General features: G+C 41.7%; 2 protein-coding genes and 1 pseudogene across 2 annotated transcripts; all 3 read right to left on the bottom strand.

Moving 5' to 3' along the window:
- Positions 1-8284: 8284 nt before the first annotated feature.
- Positions 8285-9244, bottom strand: LOC137062426 (trace amine-associated receptor 9-like). Its single transcript, XM_067433290.1, has one exon. The coding sequence runs from the start codon at positions 9242-9244 to the stop codon at positions 8285-8287; it is 960 nt and encodes a 319-aa protein (XP_067289391.1).
- A 1358-nt stretch (positions 9245-10602) lies between these two features.
- On the bottom strand, positions 10603-11609 carry LOC137062425 (trace amine-associated receptor 13c-like; annotated as a pseudogene).
- A 5105-nt stretch (positions 11610-16714) lies between these two features.
- Positions 16715-17728, bottom strand: LOC137062423 (trace amine-associated receptor 13c-like). The gene is made up of 3 exons (XM_067433289.1): positions 17666-17728; positions 17272-17554; positions 16715-17010 (listed from the first exon to the last, which is right to left on the bottom strand). The coding sequence occupies exons 1-3, from the start codon at positions 17726-17728 to the stop codon at positions 16715-16717; spliced, it is 642 nt and encodes a 213-aa protein (XP_067289390.1).
- Positions 17729-18245: the final 517 nt, after the last annotated feature.

Here is an 18245-nt window from a genome sequence, read left to right as displayed (position 1 = left end):
GATTGTATGATTTTCTTTGTTTTGCTGAACACAAAAGATATTTGGAAGAATGTAACAAAGCAGATAGAGCAACCATTGACTACCAAAGTATTTCCCCCCCTACTATGGTAGTGAATGGTTGCTCTATCTGCTTGGTTACTAACATTCTTCCAAATATCTTATTGTGTGCTCAGCAGAATAAAGAAACTCATACAGGTTTGGAACAACATGAGGGTGAGTAAATGGCAGAATTTTCATTTTTGGGTGAAGTATCCCTTTAAGAAGAACTGACTGGCTTGGATGAGAAACGTCTCGGTTACGTATGTAACCCTAGTTCCCTGAGGGAACGAGACGCTGCGTCGAAACGCTGTGAGAACGCCTCTGTGTTAATGCGTCGTGAAGCACGTGTAGAACCATTCCATCGGAAGATCGATCGATCGTCGGCGTGATGACGTCATCGACCGGAAGCTATAAAGCGTCCGCGAAAACAAACAGGAACTAGCTTCTGATAAAGCCTGAAGTAAATGATCACGGGCACGCCGGGAGTATGGCAGGGCGACGCAGCGTCTCGTTCCCTCAGGATTACATAGATAACCGAGACGTTCCCTTTCGGGGAACTCGAGCTGCGTCGAAATGCTGTGAGAACGCTTATACCCACATCGCCATGGGACCAAGTGCCTCGTATGTGTGAAGCCGAAGTGCACACGATTACGAGAGAACCTGCGCCCCAACTGTAGATGCCAAATCTAACTCGTAGAATCTGACGAAGGTCAGCGGCGACCACCAGCCTGCCGCATTACATATGTCTTGGAGGGAAGCCCCCGACAAAAGTGCTTTAGAAGCAGCCATACCCCTGGTAGAGTGCGCCCGGACAGCCAGTGGAGACGGCTGCCCGACCGCCTCATAAGCAAGTGAGATGGCCTCGACCACCCACTTGCTCATTCTCTGCTTAGATACTGGAGCCCCCTTTTTCTGGGCTCCGAAACAGACGAACAACTGATCGGTCTTTCTCCACAGGGCAGCTCTGTGGACATACGTATCTAACGCCCTGACAGGGCACAGCAGATTCAATCTTTCCTGGTCTGACGTCATGAAAGGAGGAGGACAGAAGGCTTGAAGAGTAATGGGGCCCCGTGGGCTTGTAGGAACCTTGGGGATGTAGCCTGGTCTAGGATGCAGAAAAGCCTTTACCATACCAGGCGCAAACTCTAGGCATGAGGGCCCTACCGACAGGGACTGAATATCTCCTATTCTTTTGAGAGATGAAATGGCCAAAAGAAAGATTGTTTTTAGGGTGAGGAACTTTTCTGACACCTCCTCTAAGGGTTCAAACGGAGGCTCAGATAAGCCCTGCAAAACAATGGCCAAGTCCTATGCCGGGACCGGGCCCCGTCCCGGCGTACCCTCTCCAGAACTCCTGGAAGCAAGACAATCGGGGGAAGGCGTACAGGGGCAGCCTCGGCCACTCCTGTACCATGGCATCCAACCCCAGCGGGGCTGGATGGGACAGAGAGAACCACTGAGGACAGTGAGAATTCTCTGCTGAAGCAAATAGATCTATCTCTGCTTTCCCATATTTCTTCCATAGGAGCTCCACCACCTCGGGGTGGAGTCTCCACTCCCCGGGCCTCGGCCCCTGCCTCAACAGGATGTCCGCTTCCTGATTTAGGACCCCTGGGATATATACCCTGGGATATATCTGATGGACAGCAATTTCCCCTGGGCCCACAGGAGGATCCGCCAATTTGTCCAGTGGACGGGACCTCAGACCCCCCTGGTGATTTATATAGGCGACCACTGATGTGTTGTCTGTCCTGACTAACACATGATGGGCCCCTGAGGTCGGGCAGAAACTGTTTCAATGCAAGAAACACTGCGAGCATCTCTAGCCGATTTATGTGCCAGTGCCGCTGATGTTCCTGCCATAGACCCTGGGATGAACGGCCACTCATGGTCACACCCCAGCCCGTGAGAGAGGCGTCTGTCGTTTCTGGGACAGAAACCCCGGGTTTTTCCACATGACCAGAGCACGTAAGCATCGCCGCGTGACTTTGATCGTGCGGAGCGGATTTCCCCTCGGGGAGAACCCTTTTGTTTTGAGCCACCACTGTAGCGGCCTCATGTTCAGTAGGCCAAAAGGTATTACGTTGGACGCTGCTGCCATGAGACCTAACAGTTTCTGGAACTGTTTCACAGTGACGGCCCGGTCTAGCTTCTGTTCTTTGACTGCTGCCAGGATCGATGTTATGCGTGTTGGCGATAATTGCGCCCGCATAATTACCGAGTCCCAGTTCACACCTAGAAAAGTGGTTCTCTGAGCCGGAGAAAGCACACTCTTCTTGCCGTTCAGCCTCAACCCCAATTTCGACATGTGTGCGAGAACAGCATCTCGATGCTGAACCGCCATTTGTTCTGTATTCGCTAGAATCAGCCAGTCGTCGATATAATTCAGTATGCGGATGCCCTGCAGACGCAACGGCACCAGAGCTGCATCCACACACTTGGTGAATGTGCGGAGTGACAGTGCTAGACCGAAGGGAAGTACTCGATATTGGTATGCCTCTCCCCCGAAGGCAAACCTCAGGAACTTCCTGTGATGTGGAAGGATGGAGACATGAAAATACGCATCTTTGAGGTCTATGGTGACAAACCAGTCCTCCGATTTGATCTGCGATACAATCTGTCTGAGTGTGAGCATCTTGAACTTGAGCTTGGCCACTGAGCGATTTAATAGACGCAGATCTAATATCGGGCGTAAGCCCCCATCCTTCTTTGGCACGATGAAGTAACAGCTGTAAAACCCAGACTCCCTGCCGGGAGGAGGAACCCTTTCTATAGCCCCCTTTCGCAGGAGTGTCTCTACTTCCTTTGCCATTACCAGAGCCTGCTCCGGGCCCACCGCTGTGGGTAGGACACCGCTGAAAGGAGGTGGCCGCCTCTTGAATTGAATGGCGTACCCCCTTTCGACTATCTGCTGGACACAACGAGATATATTTGATAGACGTTTCCATTCGTCTAGAAAATCTACTAAGGGAACCAGCCTCTCGAGGCTGGCCTCTGGTGTACTTTGAACAGCAAGCACAGCGCCCTGAAGCGGCGAATCGGCAGGGAACAACTGACTTGACTGCTCGGGAGCCCCCGAGGGTGGTCCGCGGAGACCGACTGCGCCCCGGCGGGGTTGGCAGCGCGGCCCCCAGAGGGTGCCGCAGGGAAACGGGTACCGTTGGCAGGGGTAAACACCGTTTTCCTACGGGGGGAACCACCCTCAGCGTCCTGACGCTTCTGGCGTCAGGAACGCTTAGACGAGGCCTTCTTGGCGATCAGGACTGTCCTCAGATCAGCCCTGCCCCTTGAAGGCCTCGCCTGAGAGCGCCGCCCCTCGTCCCCGCACTGAGGGGGAGTTCGGGTGGCGACGCTCTGCTTCTGTTGAGCCCTGTGAGCGGAGCTCGTACTCGGCTTGGGCTGCTTGGTGTCAGCAGCAGCCCCAGGGACCTGGACCCGGAGAGGGAGAAACTGCTTCAGCGCCGCAGCTTGTTTCTTTGACTCCTGGAACCTCTCGGTGACAGTGTGGACTGCGTCACCGAAGAGGCCGCCAGGAGACAGCGGCGCATCTAGCAGGAAGCTTTTCTCCCTCTCTTTGATTTCGGTGGGGATGAGCCATAAATGTCTCTCCGTAGACACCAAGGTTGCCATAGAGCGGCCTACACATCTGGCCGTCTCCTTGGTGGCCCGGAGAGCAAGATCTGCTGATGTTCTCAGTTCATTAATGATATCTCCCCCCACCTCATCGCGTCCATCTAGGGCCCTTAGCAGGTCAGCCTGATACGCCTGCATTGTTGCCATTGTATGCAGGCATGCGGCAGCCTGACCTGCTGCCGAGTACGCTTTGCCCACCAGTGCCGACGTTGTTTTTAATGGTCTGGTGGGTAACGTCGGGGCCTTCAGGGACGATGCCTAGGAAGGCGAGAGATGGCTCGCAAGCGTCTCTTATACCTTTGGCATCGCCCCATAACTATACTGCTTCAGCCCGAGAATGTTGCTATAGACCGAAGTCTGTGGGCTGAAGACACGATATGATGCCGGTCTCTTCCATGATCTTGCCACCTCGGTGTGCAAATCATGGAAGAACGGCAGGCCCCGGCGCTAAGGTTCTGAAGCGCGAGAGGGCAGGAATCGTTCGTCTAATTTACTAGCACGCTTTCTTCCTGCCTCTGATCTTTCAGTGGGCCAGTCGATGTTTAATCTGGCCACTGCTCGCGTCAAAACCTCAACGAGCTCCTCACTCGCAGGGGACTGAAGTGGCGAATCTTCAGTCGCGATGCTCTCAACGTCCACCTCCTCAGAGCTGGATAGTTGGAGCACCGGCGACTCTCTCGGGGGGGGAAGAAACCGCCATGCGTGCTTCCAAGCCCCGAGAAGAGCCGCTGGATGGTGCAGGTGAGGGCAGAGATAAGGCAGCGCCCGTCTCTAACCCCTCTGCAACATCCAATTGTGAACCCCACGACTGCAGTCTCCGCTCTGCCTCGGCAGCAGCGGGACCAGAGCCGCGGGGAACACGAGCCGAGGCACCCTCCTCAAAGAGTGCCCGGCGGGAGCTCAGCGTTCAGACGTTTGACATGTTTCAGTAAATTTGCTCGTATACAAATCAACACCTTGGCCTATAGCTAATGAGAGAAAGACGTTAGCTTCATATGAGCATTAATTCGGTGACGAGTCTGATGACTCTGACTAATGAACTTGACAGACATCACTTAAATAGCTAATCCCTATTTCCCTTGGATATATTTACTTCTAACTTACTTACTTCACTTCTAACGTTAAATATCCACAGAAGCCTAATATGTTCGCCACATTTGTCTGCAATTTAATCATTACCACTTACCTGACGCGTGAACTGTGCCCTCAAAATTGCTACTCCTGTCTCCTGGTGAAACCCGCGAACTGCGCGAAGTCCTTTGATCTCCTTCCGCGAATACAGATCCTTCTGCGAAATCGAACGAGCAATACAGATCCTTCCGCATGATATTGGAGAAGTCATACGAGCTCTTGTATGTATTCATTAAAATTAGGCAGATTAAATGCAACAAACTAGCTACATATGTTCATGAATTATATATTTATATTAAATATGTAATAGAAGTGTTGTAGGATCTATCTTCTTATCATAATGCAGATACCATCATAAAAAAACATGGAAAATAGGCCTACATCTAATTTCACAAATGTTGTTCTGATACAGGCTATTGCCAAATGTTTCTTACAGCCCATTTCAAAAGCACAAACAAAAATCTATTTACCGTAGTAAAATATTGTGTGTAAAATATTGTTTTATAAAAAATTGACTAGATTTGCTTTTTTTAGTCCAGTCAACATTTGCCATTCTAAAAGTTAACGGGATTTGAAAATATCAATTAATTTAATGTTTTTCAAATATATTTGTGCAGACTTAATATAATATGTCTTCTTAACTAACCACAAGTAAGAAGTTTGCTCTTCCAACATTTTATTAATTGCTGTATTTAGAGTGTATATTCTACACTGGTTTTAAGGTTCTCTTCAAAACGGTGGGTTTTCATAGGCGTGCTGCACTGGAGACTTGGAAGTAAACGCCCACGGCAAGGATTGTATAATATTTGCATATTGAATGAGCTTCAGCTCCTGTCAGTTCAATACACATGAGGGAGGGGTTGTTTTGAAAGCGGCAACCGGAATGATTGAAGTGTCTTGAAGTATCAAACAAACACAATGATTTATTTCTCATCCACCCGCGATTTATTGGACTATTATTTTTGTATTACCTAGCCTGCACGATCGTTCGATATAAGCGCGAACCGTGCTCACACACACATGCGCGCACCCTTCAAATGTCAGAGAGAATAGCAGATAGCGTTTGTTACATTTCTGACTTGTTCTGTTAGGTTTTTGCTTAGGTCATATGTTGCTTTGTTCTCTGTTCCCGTGACTTGTCTGTTTCCATAGCTGCAGTTATGCGACTAAAACATATTATTTTCCTCTCGCGATAGGTCATTCCAAAATTATTGCACTTGGTAGGTTTGTAGCCTATATCCCATCCACCGCACTAGCCATTATTTTTATTTGAAGGAGACGTGTCCAATTTCCAAGCATTAATGGCAAGGAAAGCCCCTTAGGTTACTTAAGTGGCATGGATATGAGGTGTGTGTGTGTGTGTGTGTGTGTGTGTGTGTGTGTGTGTGTGTGTGTGTGTGTGTGTGTGTGTGTGTGTATGTGTGTGTGTGTGTGTCAGATCTCCTTCAGTGTTCTTCTGTAGCATTTATGTGTTTAGAATCCAGTATTACTGTAATCCTATTGTCTTTTATGAGTTTAATAAAGAACTCTGTCTCATCTTCTCTCCAAACAAACCGAAACTGTCATCTGTAAAGAATGATCGACTTTTACGCGCCAGGTTGACACATATAGAGAAGAGCGAAATGTTTGAATTTGCATGGTAACTCAAATGTTTTTTTAATGTTTTTTAATTTATTTTTTACCACTTTCATTATTTTGGCTAGACATTTCGTTTGTTGGGCATATGAACTGAATTTAGAAATGCTTTAGAAAATAAAAAATTGGCATTTAATAAACAAAATATATATATATTTTAAATGAAAACAGCGTTTGGAGTGAGTGTACTCAGTAGAAAGTACCTTAGACCCTCTAAGCGAGGGGAGTACAACTTACGTCACCTGCGTCGGGGCGGCTGCTCTTCCTTCATGCAGCGGCCTGCCGTTCATGCTAGGGCATCAGCCATGGCAATGCTTCTGCTTCCAGGGAAGCATCCGACTGAACCATCACAAAGCACGCAGCTCGCGAGTGCAGCTCAACCCGAGCCCTAAAAGGTGGAGCAGCTGGCCACTGTGGCAGTATGTGCTTGATGGCCCCTGTCTGCTTCTGGGCGGCTGAGAACTGTTGGGTGAATTTCTCAACCGTGCCGCCGAAGAACCCATCCTGGGATATGGGAGCATTGAGGAAACAAGTTTTTATGAAATATTTTATGTTTTGAACTATGCTGCATAGCATAGATATTTTTTGATTATAAAACATTTTAAGCTGTCATTTGGTAATGTTACAATGTGCCCCTCACATTTTAAAATGAACCCCTCCTATGGGGCATGTATTTGTCACATTTTACTTCCATTCTTTCGGGGTAAATCAAGAAACAAGTATAGACTGCAAATAAAAAAAACCACATAATTGTACTAGACATGTGTGCAGTTAATGTGGAATAAATACTCTGAACCCCGAGTGGATTTACACAAACTGAGACAATCAAAAAGCATTAGGATGTGTCCCACTCTCCCCTATTTGTTACCCCCTCTTAGCTCTGGTCTCTGTTTGGACTTTGAATACTGAGTTTTTTTCCCATATGTTCAATTTGTGGAAAGGAGTTCAATTAGGAGGTCTCACACACCCTCAATCAGAAGTTCTGGAAGTTCATAATGTATTTACAGTACAGTCTGAAGAGAACCAATTAAGTTTGTAGCAAAACTTTTTACAGTGTTTGTATATTGTTGTCTTTCAATGCATATTATAATTAATACTCATTTATTAAATAATTTCAAGATGCTCCTGCAGACTATTTTTCCAGTCACGCATTTTGTCATGGAGGATTTTTTTTAAGAATACTGTGCAACAATCTTGTCTGGTCTTGTTCTTGTGAACCCAATTTAGTGTCTCATCTTGTAAGCTGTCCTGTCACAGCACTACATTTTCTATTTTTTATACACACACACACACACACACACACACACACACACACACACACACACACACACACACACACACACACACACACACACACACACACACACACACACATAAACAGTGCGAAATGTTTAAACAGAAAACAAATCCAAATTATATTATATTTTATAGAAATATATACTCAGTAGTAATGCAAGAAATGTTCTATATTAATGTAAAGTAATGTTCTGTTGCTTTAATTCAATTGCACATAGCTTAATTCTCACAGTTAAGATGTTGAAACATCTGAATGCTGAACCTTTTTTTTAGGCCACATTATTCTCTCATTATTTTCACATTCTCAGAGAGAAAGGAGACATAAATGTTTATCGTTATGTATTTCCACATAGAAATTTATTTTCTGACACACAATTGTCTCTGCTGCAGGTGCACAGTTTATTGTCTCTAAATATGTTATCAAACTGTTGTTAGAGGTGCTGTTATTGATAGAGGTTGCAGTACAAAAAGTTAACTACCACAGCATGGCCAACAAAATACATCATACAAATCGATTTGTTTTTTATGCCATTGACATGACAGATTATCAATGATCATTTACATCTGGGAACAGACTTAAGTACTCTGATGATGGATTGAATATTTTCAGAGACAGAATGTGTTTAGTTGAAATTCTAAACCATTGATAAAATAATGCATAGATGAGGGGATTTATAGAAGAATTCAAATACAAAATCCAACACATAATGTTCATCACAGCGGATTCATTTGAATCATGTCCTGGAAAAAGTGAGGTTATGTAATATGGTATCCAACATAGAAGATAAACTGCTATCACAATCCCCAGTGTTTTTGCTGCCTTTTTTTCTGACTTGCTGACATTTGTGACAGAGTTTATGAGCCGAGCTTGATATTTTGCTATACAGAAGATCTGCCCATATAAAGATATTATAACTGAACAAGGGGCCACCAATGAAACAATGAGGTCTGTGAGAACATACTCATACTTGACAGTAACAATACAGTCCCCATAACATGTATTAGGGTTCTCTGAAATGAAGATAGCATCATATAACATGATAACTGAATATATGCTTGAACATAGCCAGTTTAAAATTATACAAAAAACAGCTTTGTTGGTGGTGACCCTTGTTGGATATTGCAAAGGATCTTTCACAGCAATGTAACGATCTATAGATATAAAAACTAAATTACCAAGAGATGCCGAAACAATAGTATAAAGAATAAATGGAAACAAAGAACAAAATGTCTCTCCAAAGTACCAACATGTCTCAATATATCTGATGCCCATCAGTGGTATAACAATCAGTCCAACAAGTAGGTCGGCCACAGCCAGAGAGAGAATGAGCAGGTTGGTTGGAGTGTGAAGCTGCTTGAAGTGAGAGATGGAGATGATCACCAGCAGATTCAGAAACACAGTAAAAACAGATGCTAACGATATGAAAATGTACAAAAAAAAGTACTCTACTTTAGGTTTGATTTCTTTGATGCATGACAAATTGTGGTTTGAAAAGCAGTAGTCCATTGCTTGATTGTCTGCATCTGTAAGAACCCTGTTAAACATTTACAAATATATTAGAAATACAACAAGTCTCAAAAATAAGACCACTTCTTCATAGAAACATGTTGTAGCTGCAGGAGGATTTTCAAGCTTGTTGGATTGGTCAATAATGAGACAGCATTGAGGATGCATCTGTATTAAAGGAAACCTGGTCACATCATTACACAGGGGGGTTGATGCTTTGGTTTTAAACACACCCACACATTTGAATATTCATCAGCATGGAGATTCAGTTTCAGATTATTAGTTAATCTGTGTCAGTGGTGTCTCATCAATATTCATATTGTGTTCACTAGTTACTCCCATTTCTTTAGCCTCTGTCTGATCTCTGTTATGTCATGTGTTCACCCTGTCGTTATGCTGATGTTCAACTAGATGTCTTGTTTATTTAATGTAGCCTATATTTAAATAAATCTGTCATGATTTGACAGCCATGTGAATTATTATATTTCAACAACAAATTGAAGAAAAAAACATTAATTTAGATTTAGAAGTTAATGCAAAAACTGCATTATGTGTGTTGATTATTATATCTAAAAATGAATAACTGAATTGAGGCTAATAGTTGGGCTCTGTTGTTAACCTTTACAATGTAGCCTAAGTAGGGACTCCCTATTTACAGCATTATCTTTAAGGAACTTTTAGTTATAATTGAATTAATTTAAGGACAGACAATTTTTTTCAGTTAACCACTGTTTTGTAAAACTGCTGTACCAAAATCGTACAGAACCGTGACTTCAAAACAGAGGTACGTACCAAGCCATCAGATTTGTGTACCGTTACACCCTTAATTTATTGTGAAAGGTTAGCTACAGGACACAACATCAAAAGATGAAGTGTCCATTTCACTCCACAAAATCAATGTAACAGCTGAATAAAACACAGTATAAAAAGTGATTGGAACACTGGAATTCAATGATTTGGAGGGGTGTTCCAGTACTTCCGTCAATAAAGTGTACATAATAAATACACAACTGGACCTGACTGAATTAATTTAAAATAGAATTTGAGCTAATAGCAAACTATTTTAATTAGCATAACAATACACATCATGCTAGTTTAAGAAGTCCATTTTTAATTGCACTGAACTATTTTGTATTTTTTGCATTTATCTATTGGGTGAAGTTTATACTTCATATCTAAGTACTATCAACATTTCTGTCATTTTCTTCACATCTTGGATTTACTTTTTTACTAGTTAAAAGGATTGCATTTTATACAAAGAATACATGCCATGCCACCTTAGAACACAAAAAGATACTAGGCAGTATCTGGCAGCCTTAGTTATCATTCACATTCAATTCATCACACACCATTTTCAATCAAGGATGATAATCTGTAAAAATGTCCATCAGAGAGGATGCTGGCTGAAATATTCTAAGAGTTAAAATATGTTTAACTGTTATTTTGAACCAGCGGTAAAATAATGCATATACAATAGGATTCAGACCTGAGTTTAAATGGAACGTCCATACTAGCAATGTCATTGTAGTGGATGAAATTGCTGTGGTTTTTGTTAGAGAACAGATATAGAATGGAATCCAGCAGAGCAGATAAGCCGTCACAATGATCCCTAATGTCAGAGCAGCTTTGCTCTCAGATTTCCTCTTAACTGAAACTTCCATTACACATTTTACACCATTCATTTGAGAGTTAATAACCTTCACTTGCTGATGTGCAACATAAAATATCCTCAGATATGCAGTGATTATCACAGTACAAGGAAATAAGAAAGAAAATATCAAATCAGTAAATCTCCACGCAGGAGTAATCAAAACAATACACTGGCCATAACACATTGTTTTGACTGAGATGTTAAAATATCCATTACTAATTACATACCAAATATTGTAAACTGTACAGAAAAACCAGCAGAGACAGATGCTTATTAAGGTTTTAGTGATGGTTATTTTCTGTGGGTAAAGTAAAGAGTAACAGACAGCCACATAACGATCAACAGCAATTAGAACTAAATTACTAAGAGATGTAGAAAGGAGTATCCTAATGATTATTACAAACAGTCCACAGTAAGTGTCTCCAAAGTACCAACAAGTTTCAATTTGCTTGATACCCTCTATTGGTACCACAATAAGTCCAATAAGCAGGTCGGCCACAGCTAGAGAGAGAATAATCAGGTTGGTTGGAGTGTGAAGCTTCTTGAAGTGAGAGATGGAGATGATCACCAGCAGGTTCAGAAACACAGTCCATATCGACAGCAATAATACAAAAATGTAAATTATATTATGTTCAAAACTGGAGCGTGTCCCCTTGATACATGATGAGTTGATGGCAGGAAAGCAGTATTGAGTCTCATGATCCTCTGTCTCATAGGCCATGAGTGAGTCTCCTCCTGTTAGGAGTTTGTTCTGCTCTCCTTACTGTCCTTTCATTTATACAGTGTCTGCATCAGGCTGGCCCACCCATTTTAACCCACTTTAATGTTACATAAGGACATACATATTTTATTCTCTGAAATTTTCATATGATACCTAAAACTGTAAATAGTAAATAGAAACTGAGGTTGACTCCTTTTTAAGCATAATACAAATCAAAATACCCCTTATTCTTGTGAACATCAAATAATTATTTCATAATTACTAATTCAAAAGTAATCCAAAGTGATTTCATGAGAATACGTATTTTTATGTAAAGTATGATTCTACCATATATACATTTACTTATTTTCATACCTTTCATACATACATTTAACGATTTTGTAGTAATGTTTAGTTTGTTAGCCATAAGACAAAAAAGCATTTTCTCCAATTCAGTGACTAACAAGCACACATCAATTGTATTTGTTCAGTTATTTCACGAGTTTACACTTATATATAATTTACTGAGAGTAGATTTAAATGTGTATTTGCCATGCTGTCCAGGGTGGATGGCTTCGAGCTTGGAATATGGCCCAAACCCAGAGTACCCCCCACCCCCCAAAAAAGGCTAAAGAGCATAGGACAGGCGCCTGCTAAATACCCCCCACGAGTGCCGAGTATGGCGGGCTGGCATTTCGAGAAGGGTCCTGGTTGCTTGATGAGGAGGGCCCGTGAGTGGATTGTGGCTCTGGCGGACGGGTTCTGTTGGCTCACGAACAGGGAGCAACTGTAATTTGGAAAAACTAGACAGGTGGGATTACACCATTTCTTGATGGGAGCTGTATGCTGCCTCATATGTGGGAGACCGCCTTGAAAATCGACTTTATATTTGGACCATGGGCGGCGCCATTTTGTTTGCGTTCTAGGTTGATGACGTAGAATGGTTGCACTCCTTGATAAAGACGTTTTGGAGACCGCCTTGATGCGTGGAAACTTTCCACTTCTCATTGGAACGCCGAAAAACAGGAAAGAAAAGCATGAGTGCTTGCCTGGGAGGTTTCTCGCTGTGTCCTCTCAAATGCTCGCTGGATGGAGAAAAAAAACAACCCATTGGACGGTCCGGAGGGTTTAAGTTTAGTGGGCTAAACTTAAATATGGGACAGACAACAATAAATAGACAGACAGTGTTTCAAACACACACAGAGCGTTATGATGTAGAGTGATATCTGACGCTACAATGCGCCCCTTTATAGCTTCCGGGTATGCCGTCACATCCAGAGGTGTCAAGTAACGAAGTACAAATACTTCGTTACCTTACTTAAAGGGATCCCCTGGTGTTGAGACTTGTATGGCTTAATATAACATAAATGATGTCTCTTACTGAAATATGTAGTAGAAAACCCATGAAAGATCTACATTATTTAAAAAATCGACTTTATATTTGGACCATGGGCGGCGCCATTTTGTTTGCGTTCTAGGTTGATGACGTAGAATGGTTGCACTCCTTGATAAAGACGTTTTGGAGACCGCCTTGATGCGTGGAAACTTTCCACTTCTCATTGGAACGCCGAAAAACAGGAAAGAAAAGCATGAGTGCTTGCCTGGGAGGTTTCTCGCTGTGTCCTCTCAAATGCTCGCTGGATGGAGAAAAAAAACAACCCATTGGACGGTCCGGAGGGTTTAAGTTTAGTGGGCTTTTAAGATCTGGAAATGGTTAGTCCCAATATAGCTTTGAAAAGCATCTGAGGACCATCTCCTGAGAGCTTGGACCTGCTGTTGGGAGAGGCCCCTTTTTGAAAGGCTCAAATTTTGAAGTGATAGCAAGTTCCGACCATCTAAGAACCTGACAAAAGCTAGGACAAACTTGACATCGAGTTTTCAGGCGGTATTAAAGGGGCTAGTACTATTGAAGTAGCCTGTATGGAGGGTGTGCATTATAGGTTGTCTGGTGTCGGGATGGGTGGGGTGGGTCAGTTCTTATAAGAGCAATCTGCGGCGCCGGGCTCACATGGTTGGCCGGCCTCATCAAAGACCGCCAACCGAGACCTCAGTACCCTGAGCGTCAGCAGCTCGCAATGACTGCAGGCGGCTCCCTCGAAAGCCGCCTGACCATGCTGAACGCCCAGGCACTGTACACAAAGAGAGTGCGTGTCCGTTCCCGAGATGAAGCGGGGACACGAATGCACGCACCTCTTGAACTCTGTATTAGACATCGTCTACTAGGTCTCTTTTTACTGATTATATATATATATATATATATATATATATATATATATATATATATATATATATATATATATATATATAAAATATGGGACAGACAACAATAAATAGACAGACAGTGTTTCAAACACACACAGAGCGTTATGATGTAGAGTGATATCTGACGCTACAATGCGCCCCTTTATAGCTTCCGGGTATGCCGTCACATCCAGAGGTGTCAAGTAACGAAGTACAAATACTTCGTTACCTTACTTAAAGGGATCCCCTGGTGTTGAGACTTGTATGGCTTAATATAACATAAATGATGTCTCTTACTGAAATATGTAGTAGAAAACCCATGAAAGATCTACATTATTTAAAAAATCGATTTTATATTTGGACCATGGGCGGCGCCATTTTGTTTGCGTTCTAGGTTGATGACGTAGAATGGTTGCACTCCTCAATCAGCTGGCGTTACCCGTAGCTATTTTTACCACAACGCAACTCGAAAATTGTTTCAGAGTTAAACAAAACCATGAATTGCTTTGTAATTGTACTTAAAACACACTCAAACATACATGTGCACACAAACTCACCTACACAAGTAACAAACATCGGCGGGCGGGCACACACACCTGAGAGACTGCGCTGTCTCAATCAAGATGTTGGGCTGCTCAGTCTCCACGACAGGGGCTGAACTTTGCCGTTTATGTCTCTGTTCAGTAATGTAGTTATCAGTGAAGTATTGCAAACTGTCCCATGTGTGCGTGGGAATGGTGGCAATAATAAACATGTGAAATGTCAGGTAGCCTACGTCACTTTTGCTTGCACTTGGCTGCAACCATTCGTCCAGCCATCCGCTCTGTAAAGCCTTAAATGTGTTTATCATTAATTGTGAAATCCTCTGAACTGAAGCATTCTGAAGCAGTAATAAAAACATATATATATTCCAATCAATGACGGGTGGATGAGATAAATCATTGTGTTTGTTTGATAAAGACGTTTTGCGACACCTGTGAAAGAATAATTCTAGTTGCCGCTTTCAAAATAATCCCTTAAGTAAACTGACAGAGGAGCAGAAGCTCATTAAATATGCAAATCTTATCCAGTCCTAGCCATGGGTGTATACTTCCAAGTCTACAGTGCAGCATGCCCATCAAAACCGAGCATTTAGAAGAGAGCATCAAAACCAGTATAGAAAATAGCCTATTACTTATTCATTATGATGTTTTTTAATGTAAAAAACGTGATTGTTATAAGTTGACCTAAGACAACAGTATAACATTTTTTTAAAAGCCAGTTCATGACCCCTTTAGATTATAATGACGTATAACACTTGCCTGAATTATAAAAATTGAGTTATTTGAGTCTCTTTGGCACTGATAAGAAAATGCGAATTGATCACACAGGCGCGACAGCCGACTCCATGATAACATTGTAGGTCACATGATAATGTCAACATGGTGCATAAAGTATGGATCACATTCATACTATTCATACTACACCATAGCCAGGTGTAGTGTGGGTATTTGTTTGTTTGGTGTTGATTACTGGATTGTTTAAGCAATATGGTTGAGTTTTTGTGTTAGCAAAGTTATGTGTGTTTATGTTCAAGTTAGTTGGGTGGGTTTAGACATCCGGGCTTACGTGCAGAGGGGTTGCCCTACGTTCCCGACAACAGCAAGGGAAGAGCTGAGCCTCCATGCCTTTCAGCGGAGCCTTACACCTGAGCGGATCTCCCAACATATCAGACTGTCTGAGTGAGGTGCTGCACAGGCTGAGCAGGCTGAGGAGGTGCTGCAGGCTAGATCAGCTCCCAACTTATAAATGTAAAGCACTTTGATTATCCAAAGTATATATTACTTTTCCCCCCCATATCTAGAAAAATAATCTTATTTCTGATTGAAATCTTGTTTCTGTCCCAAAAATACGATTATTATTTTTCTCACCCCAAAAACTTTTATTTTTTATTTTTAAATAAGGAGCATTTTTTACACTGTAACACGATCAGGCTATATAGTACCTACTCTTTTAGCACTTGTTAAGTACGTATTGACATTAACTACTTACTTAATGGGGGTTCAAAAATAGCCTCGGTTTGTTTGTATCTGTCACATGTTCCTTTGTTCTGTTTCCCACTACTTATCTGTCTCCCCGGTTATCATCATTATTAGTTCATCTGTGTCAGCTGTCTCATCATTATCCTCATTGTGTTGACTATTTAAGTCACTCTCATTCCTTCAGGCTTCATCCTCTGTCTTATCTTTGCCATGTTGTGGGCCACAGTATTTTGGATTGACTTTGTCTGTCTTTTTCTTCTTACCTGAGCACAACATGACAATTAGACTATAAACATTGCCATTTGATGGCATTTAGGTAGTTTGGCACACATGGATTGTATGTATGAGTAAGTCTAGTGATCAGTCATACAATACTAGTCATATAAGTTATTTAATGAATAATATCAATTTAGACTACTAGATTCACTGTGTAAGGTTAGCGACAGGACACAACATCCAAAGAAGAAGCATCTATTTTACTCCACAAAATCAATGTAATAGCTGACCCAATACTTTGTACATATACACTTGGACCTGACTGAATTAATTTTAAATAGAAGTCGAGCTATTATCAAGATTAATAAGCACAACAATACACATTATGCTCGTTTAAGCAGTCCATTTTTAATTATTCTGAACTATTTTGTATTTCTGCATTTAACTACTGGATTAAGTTTATATAAGTACCATCAACATTTCTATCACTTTGTCCATATCCTGGGTTTACCTTTTCATCTCTAAAATGATTCCATTATTTATAAAGAATACGTGTAATGCTGCTTTGGAACGCAAAAAGGTATTAGGCAGTATCTCATTCAAGTTCATTTCATACTACACCCACCACACCCCTTTTTCAATCAAGAATGATAATCTGTATAAATGTCCATCAGAGAGGATGTTGGCTGAAATATTCTAAGAGTTAAAATATGTTTAACTGATATTTTAAACCAGCGGTAAAATAATGCATATACAATAGGGTTCAGACCTGAGTTTACATGAAACGTCCATAATAGAAATGTCATTGTAGTGGATGAAATTGCTGTAGATTTTGTTAGAGAACAGATATAGAATGGAATCCAGCAGAGCAGATAAGCCGTCACAATGATCCCTAATGTCAGAGCAGCTTTGCTCTCAGATTTCCTCCTAACTGAAACTTCCAGTACACATTTTACACCATTCATTTGAGAGTTAATAACCTTCACTTGCTGATGTGCTACATAAAATATTCTCAAATATGCAGTGATTATCACAGTACAAGGAAATAAGAAAGAAAATATTAAATCAGTAAATCTCCACACAGGAGTAATCAAAACAATACACTGGCCATAACACATTGTTTTGTCTGAGATGTTAAAATATCCATTACTAATTACAAAGCAAATAATGTAAACTGAACAGCAAAACCAGCAGAGACAGATGCTTATTAAGGTTTTAGTCATGGTTATTTTCTGTGGGTAAAGTAAAGAGTAACAGACAGCCACATAACGATCAACAGCAATTAGAACTAAATTACTAAGAGATATAGAAAGGAGTAACCTAACGATTATTACAAACAGTCCACAGTAAGTGTCTCCAAAGTACCAACATGTGTCAATTTGCTTGATACCCTCTATTGGTACCACAATAAGTCCAATAAGCAGGTCAGCCACAGCCATAGATAGAATAAGCATGTTGGTTGGAGTGTGAAGCTTCTTGAAGTGAGAGATGGAGATGATCACCAGCAGGTTCAGAAACACAATCCATGCTGACAGCAGTGATACAAAAATGTAAATGATAGTATGTTCAAAACTGGAGCGTGTTCCCTTGATACACGATGAGTTGATGGCAGGAAAGCAGTATTGAATCTCATGATCCTCTGTCTCATAGGCCATGAGTGAGTCTCTTCCTATTATTAGTGTGTTCTGCTCTCCTTACTGTCCTTTCATTTATACAGTGTCTGCATCAGGCTGGCCCACCCATTTTCATCCACTCTGATGCTGCATAATGACATATATGTTATTTTCTGAACTTTTCATATGATAGATACCTACGACTGTAATTAGAAACTTAGGGTAACTCCTTTTTGATGCATAATACAAATCAAAATAACCCCTATTTTTGTGAACATCAAAAATATATATTTTTTATAATTACTAATTCAGTTCAACGTTCACCAGGGGTGTGGTGGGTGTAGTATTTACTTATTTAAGTGCTAATTCATCCAACGCAATTCCCATGTATGAATATCTAAATTGTGGCTTTGTTTTGTTTATATTGTAGTCAATTGTCATACCAATAGATGTTTTCAGTTTCAAATCCCCGCTTGGCCTACTGCATCCGCCCAGATTCTGAAGTGTACTGTAAATCTGATTGACACTTTATTATCCCATGGGGAATCGTCATTTTGGA

The sequence above is a fragment of the Pseudorasbora parva genome, chromosome 23, assembly GCF_024679245.1.
Source record: "Pseudorasbora parva isolate DD20220531a chromosome 23, ASM2467924v1, whole genome shotgun sequence".
In the NCBI taxonomy this organism is placed as follows: domain Eukaryota; kingdom Metazoa; phylum Chordata; class Actinopteri; order Cypriniformes; family Gobionidae; genus Pseudorasbora; species Pseudorasbora parva.
This window is presented reverse-complemented; position numbering and strand designations above follow the sequence as displayed.

What these genes read in the sequence shown, in the direction of transcription:
- LOC137062423 (XM_067433289.1), bottom strand. Translation starts at nt 17,728, where the DNA reads ATGGCCTATGAGACAGAGGATCATGAGATTCAATACTGCTTTCCTGCC. An exon ending in CTGCCATCAACTCATCGTGT is followed by an intron (nt 17,555 to 17,665) that starts ATCAAGGGAACA and finishes TCCATCTCTCAC; the next exon opens with TTCAAGAAGCTTCACACTCC. An exon ending in TAAAACCTTAATAAGCATCT is followed by an intron (nt 17,011 to 17,271) that starts GTCTCTGCTGGT and finishes GTGTACTGGAAG; the next exon opens with TTTCAGTTAGGAGGAAATCT.
- LOC137062426 (XM_067433290.1), bottom strand. Translation starts at nt 9,244, where the DNA reads ATGGACTACTGCTTTTCAAACCACAATTTGTCATGCATCAAAGAAATC.